At 38.5% G+C, this 10,437-nt stretch overlaps 2 protein-coding genes across 4 annotated transcripts; one reads left to right on the forward strand and one right to left on the reverse strand.

The window, feature by feature from the left end:
- Positions 1-12: 12 nt before the first annotated feature.
- LOC127349989 (protein SPO16 homolog) lies at positions 13-2,440 on the forward strand. Its single transcript, XM_051376113.1, has 5 exons — positions 13-744; positions 911-1,004; positions 1,306-1,477; positions 1,906-1,984; positions 2,099-2,440. Exons 1-5 carry the CDS (start codon positions 685-687, stop codon positions 2,204-2,206), a joined length of 513 nt encoding a protein of 170 aa, XP_051232073.1. The 5' UTR covers positions 13-684; the 3' UTR covers positions 2,207-2,440.
- Positions 2,230-10,215, reverse strand: LOC127349986 (glomulin-like). Of its 3 annotated transcripts, none has more exons than XM_051376110.1 (18): positions 9,640-10,202; positions 8,904-9,029; positions 7,232-7,342; positions 7,047-7,155; positions 6,540-6,789; positions 6,103-6,193; positions 5,836-5,996; positions 5,667-5,720; positions 5,553-5,583; positions 5,364-5,453; positions 4,977-5,018; positions 4,795-4,868; positions 4,234-4,318; positions 4,018-4,127; positions 3,076-3,139; positions 2,851-2,986; positions 2,649-2,737; positions 2,230-2,570 (listed from the first exon to the last, which is right to left on the reverse strand). In XM_051376110.1, exons 1-18 carry the CDS (start codon positions 9,655-9,657, stop codon positions 2,475-2,477), a joined length of 1,737 nt encoding a protein of 578 aa, XP_051232070.1. In that variant the 5' UTR covers positions 9,658-10,202; the 3' UTR covers positions 2,230-2,474. The 3 variants fall into 3 exon arrangements, with proteins under 3 accessions (XP_051232070.1, XP_051232069.1, XP_051232071.1); XM_051376109.1 differs by having other exon boundaries at positions 9,616-9,955; XM_051376111.1 differs by lacking the exon at positions 2,230-2,570 and having other exon boundaries at positions 2,851-2,982; positions 9,616-10,215.
- Positions 10,216-10,437: the final 222 nt, after the last annotated feature.

The following is a 10,437-nucleotide window of genomic DNA, read 5'->3' on the forward strand; positions in this document are numbered from 1 at the left end:
GGTTTATTGCTTTTTTGTAATTTTGTCAATTTTTCCTCTTGGCTTTTTTTATACAGCACACAATAGACCTTTTAACATTACTCAACAGACTGTTTGACATGACATAGCTGGAAAAGCACCACTGTAATAGAACCTTTTCATAGCAACCATTTTGACATGAAATAGGGTAAACACAGGTGTTACCAATGGCACTAATTGAGGTCCTCTTTTATTCAGGTCAAACAGAGTCAGGATGCTGCTATTGTGCATGTTGGACCAGAAAGGCTCTGCTACACTAAATGGAACAGAACCTTAATTGGTATGATTGGTAACATGTTGTTACCCGGATGGACCATGGATGCTGTGAAAAAGGTCTATGAATAACAATTAAAATGTGCTCACTCGTTTGGCCTGCAAAGACAAGACCAAGACCAAGAAATAAACTCACCTGTAGAAAAAAAATACGTGGCTCGTTCCAGGCTTTTACCATTGGTTTTGTTGTTTTTAATCACAGAGCAGCCAGAAAGTGTCGTCACATGATACCGCAGCGGCCTCTCGTGGCGTCCTCACTAAACTGACGCTCGTGCTGCGTTCAAGCTACAGAGGCGGTTGTCTCGTGCGAATGCGGCGCGAGTACGGTATCGATACCACGAGCCGAAATCAGTTGGAGGGTGTCACTATCAGAACTGCGCTGTTAATTTAATAATGGCGACAGAAACGACTTGTCAGTGGAAAACAACAGTTATCGTCAGCACATCACTCCGGGTGAGAGTTAATGACTCTTGAACTGTCAACATTTACAGTTTGCTGAATAAAGTAAAGGATATGGTTTTGCTAGCTATCTAGCTAACGCAAGAATTGGTAAAATATTACGCATTCAGTCTAGCTGTGTTGGCACTGTTAATTTATTTCTCTTTATTTGTTTTACTAGAACCATGATACAACCAGGATGCTCAGCGCGCAGCTGCACAGAATCAGGTTTTCAGACAGTGTTGAGTCCGGAGCGTTTATATTTCCTCTGTCAGGTAAACCTGCGGTACTTCCTCCTGTTAGATACCCCCATAACCTTTTAACATGGGCTTTCTAGACACTTCTCCAACACTTGTCTTAGCGTATAAACCCAGTATGCAACAGTAACTTAACACAAACAGTATCTGCTTTAATTAGCAGTTATTGAATCCTTACCTGAACTTGAAAACACAGACTGTGTATTTTTAATACGCCTTTCTGTAATGGATGTTGTGACCACAGCAAGTCTCACTGTAAACAAATGATGTCATTTTGTGTACAACAAGAACTTGTGACATTTATCACTTACTTGCCTAGGTACTGCATTTCTGTTGGTTGACCCTGAACACCTCTCAGGGTGTTTTGAGGAATCTGGACTCATTGAGAGGATAAAGAAATTTGTGCAAGTACACCGGAACAGCTTTCTACTTCTGCACGCCCCATTCAATGGGACAAAGGAACTGGAAATATTGACTTTGATTCAACAAAGGTATATAAATGGCTGCATTACAAATTCTATTACGTCTCCAAGTGTGTTACCCCCTTGTTTTGCTGTTTGACTTAGTCGTTTTTCAACTTTTACTGGGGCACCCACCCCCACCCCACAATGTTTATCAAACAAGTACAATGATGGGGAAGAAACTAAAAAAGGGAATTCAAGTCTATTTTTAGTGAAATAAAGGTCAGCCCGACAGCATCCGCAAACTCTTTTTGTTTATTTTCCCTGCATAAATCATATTCATTCAACCTAGTTTCACTCCATATTTTTCCCCTGCTCATCCACAATCCCCATACAGTTGCTTTATGTCCCCCCCCCCCTGGCTGACAGTTTAAGAACCACTGCACTGATGTAACCAGGATTCAGATTTATATGATTTTTCTAGTTCTCATAATTGAGGAAGTCTGTTTCTCTTTTAGATTCTTTGGCAGCAACCTCAGGATCCTGCCTGTGCGAAACAACACTGAGATTGTCCAGGGAATGTTGACAATTGCCAAGGTAAAGATGGAGGCAATGCACAAGCATATTATTTGGTAATTCCTGATAATACATTAGACATGCTGTTGTTGTCTTGTGATACTTTGAAGTAACCAGAGGCTCATCTGTTTGCAGGCCACCAGTAAGCCCCTTGTAGACAGCATCCGGGACCGGATGTCTCTGGCTCGGGCTCACGTCATTGAAAGCAGTCCTGTGTGGGAAATGCTAAGAGACATTCTGTAAAGCTCAGCAGGTGATCCAGCATGTTTTCACAAACACCTCTGTTGCTTTTATTTGATGAAAACCAGTACAAGCCTTACTTGTTGAATACAAAAAGCAATAATATATGCACATATGTTTGTTTAATTTTTGACAACAACTTTGCCATAGAAAAAAAATCACACTTTATTTATTAAATGCAATGTTTTTTATCAGTAAAACAGAGCAAATAAAATAAAACACTGTTTAGAAAAATAACTCGGTGGTCCGAGGTGAAACTTGAGCACACCGTTTAGTTTGGGATTCTCAGCTTTTCCTCTGTGATCTCCTTAATACGGACGATAAGACTCTCCATCAGGTCAAATGTCACCAAAGCACTCTGCAACACCTGTGACACACAGGAATATTCAGCTTGCTACTCTTATCAAATCAAAAGGGTAACTATTAGGAAAGAGAGTTTCTGTACCTGGTGCTGGACCTCTGGGGACATATTGGACTCATGTTTCACCGTTATGCTTTTGACTAATCTGGTGGATCTAGCTGCATCTCTGGCTTCTGGAGGAGGAAGACAGAGATAGTTCACAGTATGAAAACAGGCTATTGTACCACCATTTATGCAAGGTTATTCCAATGTCATTTTAATGCACAGATTAGCAGCTAATGCCTACCTTTTGCTTTTAGCTTTTGATCCTCCCTCAGTGCTTTCAGTTCAGCAGAGTAATGCACTCTTGATATGCCGATACACACGCGCAGCATTTTAAGGTATTCGTCTTTGATCCTGCACAGCTCTTCCCACACATCTGTCTGAAAGTAGTAGGAGTAGTTCATCAGCTTTCGATATTAACCAGGCTGGCTGGCAGAAGAGCAGTGTAGTGTTGAATTATTAGACTTACGGTGCTCCTCAGTTCTTTGTCTCTGAGAAGGAGATAGCGTAGAAGATTCAGACTCTCCATTATCCTGGATGAACAAAGATAGGGCATTACTTAGTGGCTCAGTCTGGATGAAGTATCTCAGTTCCCACATTTACTAATTTTAGTTTTCCATGTATCTTACTTAGGCCAAAAATTACCAGAGATACATGTCTAGAGTTTGCATCTAGTGTGTGTGTGTGTGTGTGTGTGTGTGTGTGTGTGTGTATTGTGTGTGTATGTATATATTATTTTTTTTTTTTTTATTATTATATATTTTATTTTTTTTATTTATGTATATGTATATGTGTATATATGTATATATATATCTATGTGTGTGTATGTGTGTGTGTGTGTGTGTGTGTGTGTGTATATGTGTGTGTGTATGTATATATGTATATATGTATATGTATATATGTGTGTGTGTGTGTGTGTGTATATATATATGTATATATGTATATGTATATATGTATATGTATATATATATGTATATGTGTGTATATATATATGTATATGTGTATATATATATGTGTGTATATATGTATATATGTGTGTATATATATGTATATATATATATATATATATATATATATGTGTGTGTGTGTGTGTGTGTGTGTCTTGGATAGTCAGACTTGCTAAGGGACTCCTGGCAGGGTGCATCATGGCAAAGTTTTGTGCCATTTGGAAAATATTATAAATGCAGTGGTTCTCAAACTGTTAGGCAACCCCCTGGTGGTGCATAGAGCCACTGCAGGTGGGGTGTGGTTGATTAGTGGAAACATGAGTGAAACTAAATTGAACGCATGTGATTTCAAATTTTAAAAAAAGTTGGGTGGTTAACTTTTTTGGCTTCTGGAGGAGGGCACGCCAGAGTAAAAGTAACAAATGAGCAGACCTGTCTGATAAACCATTGTTCATGTTACTTACCTGTCCATAGTGTTAAGCAAATCCGTCTCTGCACCTTGTGGCAAACATAACACCAGTCCCAACAAGGAGAGAAACTCCTCTCCAAGGAACCATTTATTGGCATTACCCGGCTGGAGGAGAGTAATCACATATTAAACAAAGGCAGGACATTTTAAATTCTTATAAAACATAGTAATTTGATGTTTTTAAGACCAACTCAGTCATCTTTTATCTCACCTGCATAGAAAAATCTACTTGATTCCTGATGTTCTTCACTATATAACTCTCTACTCCTGCATGGTTGCTGGTTTTTAACATGCACCTGCAACAGAAAATGGGACTTTGTAAATAGACCTCAGATCAGTATAAGATGTAGCTGCTGAAAATACTGACTGCTGACAAAGTTGAATAGACTGAAATAAAATTCCTTATGGTTTTTAATATCGGGTAAAAAGTCTTAAATTAAACCTGTTGAAACCTGCAGAATCCCTGCTAGAGCACATAACTGATATGTAGATGAAAAGTAGGGTAATGTATGTTTTACAACACAATTGGATGGAAAACAGCTGTCATTTAAACTAGGAAACATTCAAAATTTTATGTGAAACTATTGTCTATAAGTAGATAGCAATATATGTAGAAGTTTCTAAATACATTTCATGGTGGAATATCTTTGAAAATAAATTTAAAGCAAATACACACTATCATGTGCAAAATGTGAATTATATTTACACAGTCAAGTTTGTAAAAGCATATAAACAATATATGATGTATTTGTGCCATTGGCATGCATCTCACCTGAAGAACTTGTGCTTTGCTTCAGCATCTAATTTATTGATGAAGAGCTGGAAAAGCTGCAGTCCTGATTCTCTCTGAGGAAGTAGTGATCATACAAGAAAGAGAATTCAACAAATTAATGTGTCTCACAGTATCACAGACAGAGAATACATTCCTCTCATCAAACATAATTGTATACTCACCAAATGTTGCATTGGGCAGTCGGTAAGAAGGTGCCGCAGGTTCTGTGAATGTCAGTGCACCACAGGTCACTGATTGGTCATAAGTACCCATATACTGTAGTTCATTGACTTGGATCTACTACATCTGTAGGTCACCATGCCAATTGGCCCATTGTGCTTACTGATATTCTAGTCATAATAATTGTAGTTGTAGTAGTAAAGAGTTTTTGCTTTACATTTTGTGAAAAATATTATATTTACAAAAAGCTTGATCCTACAACCGATCTACAGTTTGACTATGATAAACCAGTTTAAGTGTCATCACCTCAAAATTCAGATATGTATGTAATGGTATGTAATAATGCAACTTGAACTGTAAAACTGAGCCTGATGACTTGCTTGTCTTACCCGTGGCACACTGTAGAAGCTCTTCAGTTCCAGTAGACTCACTGGAAGGCTGTTGTCCTGCACACTCTCCAAGCTTTTTGCATACAGTGCCTGACAATACACACAAGCTAAATTACCTCAGTTTTCTGCATTCGCACTTTGTCTAATCTCATCTCTAAGAAATATTTCTGCATGTTGATGTAGCCTTACCAGTCCTTTGAGCAAGTGTGATTCCTTTTTGCTGTTAAAAACACAACATAAATTAGGAAATCAATCACTTTAAAACAAGAATTATATTCAGCTCATATTGTGTTGACAGCGTACCTACTGAGTAGTTGATTGATGTGTTCCATGTTGCACTGAAGAACAAATACAGGACTGGAACAGCAGGAAAACGGTACAATGTAAATAGTTTGTCACAGTACAGTAACAATAAGGCATTGTTTATTCTGTGTGTCGGAGAATTTGCATCATCGGTCAGTTTTAATTTCACCTGAATACTGCTGGAAAGCTGTCTATGGTGATGAGCTGGACAAACAGTAGATAGGCCAGACAAGCTCTCGACTCCTTGGACTGACTGTTGTCGGTCTGTTTCTTCAGAGAGTTGAAGAACAGGAGCTCTGAGAGGGACTCTTGGATTGCCGGTAGCGTGACCTGATGCATGGCAACATTGTTAAAGTAATAAAAGCACACTGAAACATCGCACATTGTTCGACTGCTTTCCCATTGAGAGAGAAAAGGAAGAAAAACTTGCTCTCACCATTATCTCTGTTGCAAAGAGCCACAGTGAGGATCTTCTGTCTCTGTTCAGTTCAGCCTCGAGCAAAGGATCTCTCAAGCTCCTCATGCAGCTGCAGGTAATCAACACTAACCCTTTTACAACTGTTTTAACATTAGTGCTTCTACTCCAAGATGATTATTTTAACCTCCATTTAAAAAAAATAAAAATAACATCTGAAACTGAACTAGCTAATTCTAATTGTCTTGTCTAAACTAAAATAACACGTTTGCTTTTTATAAGCTTTTCTTTACTACAACAGAAATAACTACACTAAAAATGAAAATAATATAGCAAATATTGAATCTATTACTATTGAATATAAATAATAATGATAAAAATAAGCACATAAAAAAACTAAAATAATAATTTAACACCCAATTACTGTAACCCAACCAAACGCAGAGACAGAAACCTACAACTTGAGGAGCACAGTCCTCAGCTCCTCATCCTCAGAACTGGTCATGTAGTTTCCATTTTTCCTCTTCACCTCCTCTACGAATGGCTTTGTGAATGCAGCCATGGCGTTGCAGCAGCGACACAGACCGTGCTCATCATCCTCCTCCTGCTGCTGACTGTAAGGTACAGGCAGCCGGGACAGCTGCTTCTGCAGGGCGGACAGAGCCAAGCCCAGATAGGTTGACTTTCTGTCCTCCAGCCGGAGCAGCACTTTTTCAAGACACAAGGTTGCTGTTAGTTAACATGAACATACAGCAGGGGGAGCCAAACACCTTTTTTTAAACAGCTGCTTTGGCTTGATCAGTAAACCATCCATGAATACATCTGAAGTAGTAAGCAATATAAAGGCTCATCAACTCTTCATTCATTGTGCAACAGTTGTCAATGTCATTGAAAGTGTAATTGTGGTGCTTTTTTTCTCTGTGGGTTGAAGATGTGTGATAGCATTGCATCAAGAGTTGTGTTACCTGTTTGAAGATGTGGAACAAGGGCTAAGATGGTCTCAGAAATGGCTCCTGGGTCAATGTTTTCAATTAGTTCCAGCAAGCTATGCAGGAGTTCATCTGGGCTGCACGTCTAGACAACAGAGCCGACATTAAGCATATTGTAAAGGAAGCATGTCCCTTTATAAAGATGAATTAGTGGTACCTACCTTGGTCAGATATGTGATGGCAGCCTGGCAGTGATCGAGACCCTTTCTCTTTCTAACAACTTCATTCACAAGAGGTGCCATGAGAACACAACCCATAGACTTCACAATGCCCTGAGTGCAAGAGGAAACAATCATCATACTTAATCAGTAACCAGAGAAACAGATGCTGTTGCTGAAGGTTTGCCCAGCCCTTCCTTCCCATTTGCATGCGTCGCTGCATAAACAGGTGCATGCAGCAACAACTGCAATTTCACACTTGGTTAGCATAAATACCAACTGCAACTTAAAGTGTGCTATAACAGATTGAAAAAAAAGCGTGATGATGTGTGCTAGGAGGGTATCTTCAAGATGGTAGAGCTGCAGAGCTTCTCTAAGCCACCAACGCCTACAATTAATGGACCTAAACAGCAGCTCTTGGTATATGCATGTAGAAAATGTTGGATGGCTGAGAAACTATTTAATTTCCTAATATTTTGTTGTCTGGAACGAATATTATAATTTGGTACTAATTAGAGGGGAAAAATACTAATGTCAAAAATAAAGGTAGCATTAACTCCAAAGTAAATATTAATTCATCATATATATTAAATTGTATACTACAATTTTGACATTGTTGCATGTTCAGCTAAACTGTGTGCACTGACTGAAACACTCTAGGTTACACGATTAATTAGAATTTATCAATTAGATGTGTACAAACTGAACACTGAAAGATCTCATATATTCCTATAACAAATCAATAAATTCTGTTAAATCTTTTCTTCAACAGAAATGAATTATTTGTTTTCCTGATATTTTTAGTAACCTTTTATAAAATGTATTTTATATATATATATGCTTCTTTTTTGACAAATTCAGTATTGGTTTTCTAATACAAAATGTGACTATATCTTGTGGTCATGTCTTCAAAGGTTAGATCTTAAGTAATAATCTTAACTTTAAAAAATAACAATCTTATATAGGTTTCCTTCACAGAAATAAATGAAACGCTGAAAAATAGGCCTACTATGTGTTTTTTGTTTAGATTTTCTTATAACCCTTATAACAAAAAAAAAAAACTATGAAGGCCTTGCGACTCACAGTGAAGCTTTGGCAACCCCTAGTGGGTGATAGACATTCTCTGCACTGCCTGTATGTCTCTCCATGTCCAAGTTTCATCCTCTGTGTCCATGTTCAAAGCCAGGGATTTCTCATTTGGTAATCAATCATTTGAACCCCTAGAGATTGTTTTGGTCTCTGAGAGAGGAAGGAGTAAGAAATGACACATGCTTCTAAAAGTAAGCTACACACGACTGCGCAAAGCGTGGAGAGATGGGACAGCCAAGGGCACTTAGAGGAGTGCCGTATTGAGGAGGGTTATCAGTGGAGCGAGAAATCTGACTGAATATCTGCTTGTTTCATCCCCACACCTCCAGGTCAAGAGGCCAGCAGACGCAGAGTAGTGGCTGCATGTTCATGTTTAGCATAGTTGGGTAGCAGGGAAGTGGCTGCTGCTCGCTTCAGTGGCTGTTGTTGCTCAGGAGGCTGCAGTGTGACTGTGTTTGTGCTTTTAGTGCTGTTTGACAGATTAACACTGTCAATCTACTGTCACTTCCTGTGTGTAAGGTGTGGCTACCACTAGTTTGGATATAGAGCAGATCTGTCAGTTGTGTTGGTGGTGGAGGTGAAATACCTGGTTCTTTTCATCCTGAAGGAATTTCAGTAGTTGTGCGCTGTCACACTCAGTGAGACAGGTGGATCCCAAACTCTTGAACTGCTGGTAGTCCTCTGGCTTTAAATCGCCTTCTGGAGTATCTCTCTAAATACGGAACATACAGAACACCCATCAGTTATCACCATATGTCATCAGATTTTCATTCTCAGAATAAACCGTAATAAACATTTAATGAAATAGATTTTAGGTCATGTTAGTGAATAAGCAGGATGGTATGAGATACAAATATCCCAGCTCTTGTTCACTTTGATGTCAGCAACTAACTAATAGTTGTTATTTGGTTGGTTTCAAGTACACTTCAAAAGTTCAAAAGTCCCCCTCCCTCAAAGGTCATATTCCATGGCATCATTATCAGAATCAGAATCAGCTTTCAAGGAATTTGCTCTCAATATACCTAAACAAAAATAAACATAACAGCTAAGAACAAGGACAACAAAGCTGAACAAATAAAGGAAATGAATACATATCACATATGTGAATAAATAGGTGTGTATATATAGATATTCATAAAAATATATATTAAAAGCACCAACGACCAACAACATAAATAAAAACTATATACAAGCCAAGTTCTTTTGTTAATTGTACATTTACAAACCCTATTAATTATAGTTGATAGTTGAGTATGATTGCCTCAGTTACATTGTACTACAGAATATTGTTGTCTTACCCATCTCTGTATTATGTCATTCACCTGATCTTCATTCATCATCAGTGTCTCCTCGGCCCTCACTGGCAATCCTATTAACAATATGTCTTTATTTTCAGTGCGCCACAACAGACGCTGCAGCAACTATACAGTATCAAAATGACCAAATGTGTAGCTCTCCTGGTGTCTCGAGGGAGAGAGAGATTCAGACATAAACCTCTTATCTCCCTTTGTGCTCAACGTGTAATAGGATTAAACCAGAGCTTTCTGTGTGGTCACAGAAAATATGGAGCAGTCTGGAAGGATCCATTCAGATAACACTTTGAGTACCTTAAAACAAACAGTGCAATTCACTTCATATACATGTTTAACCATTACTGTGGAATGAAGCTGTCTCACCTTACAGTCAGCTTGTCTTTGCCTTAAAGACAAATCAAGTAAACTTTAAATGACTTTAACCACTCTTCAAAGCATGCAGAGGTGTTAGATTGTGTTTCCCCCACCGTTTCAGCAGTCATTGCTTTCCATTCATTTTACTTGCGTATTTAAATCAAACTGTATGGACTTGAAGGTTGTTAGGCTTTGGTGGTTGATGACAGCACATGACGTAGTCCTCCTGAGATGAGCTGTAACATTATCTAGCTTAAAAAAACGCTTCCTTCTACACGATACGGTTGGTGGGAGTAGTTCGGTAGAAAGAAAATAGCTCCTACACAAAACTGCTCCTAACAAGGTCTGTGGATTATCTGGAAGAAACAGGTCATGATTTCTGTAAAGAGACGTTGCTGTTGTGATTCAAATGTACTTTTTTGGCACTATGAGCACAACAAGTAGAGTGCCATC

The sequence above is a fragment of the Dicentrarchus labrax genome, unplaced genomic scaffold, assembly GCF_905237075.1.
Source record: "Dicentrarchus labrax unplaced genomic scaffold, dlabrax2021, whole genome shotgun sequence".
NCBI lineage: Eukaryota > Metazoa > Chordata > Actinopteri > Moronidae > Dicentrarchus > Dicentrarchus labrax.

Bases quoted from the DNA above. Each gene is read 5' to 3' on its own strand.
- LOC127349989 (XM_051376113.1), top strand. From the start codon at position 685: ATGGCGACAGAAACGACTTGTCAGTGGAAAACAACAGTTATCGTCAGC. The intron at 745-910 runs GTGAGAGTTAAT...TTGTTTTACTAG, and splicing joins TCGTCAGCACATCACTCCGG to AACCATGATACAACCAGGAT. The intron at 1,478-1,905 runs GTATATAAATGG...TTTCTCTTTTAG, and splicing joins TTGACTTTGATTCAACAAAG to ATTCTTTGGCAGCAACCTCA.
- LOC127349986 (XM_051376109.1), bottom strand. From the start codon at position 9,657: ATGATGAATGAAGATCAGGTGAATGACATAATACAGAGATGG. The intron at 9,030-9,615 runs GTAAGACAACAA...TTCCGTATTTAG, and splicing joins ATGACATAATACAGAGATGG to AGAGATACTCCAGAAGGCGA. The intron at 5,997-6,102 runs GTGAGAGCAAGT...GCCATGCATCAG, and splicing joins TCTTTGCAACAGAGATAATG to GTCACGCTACCGGCAATCCA.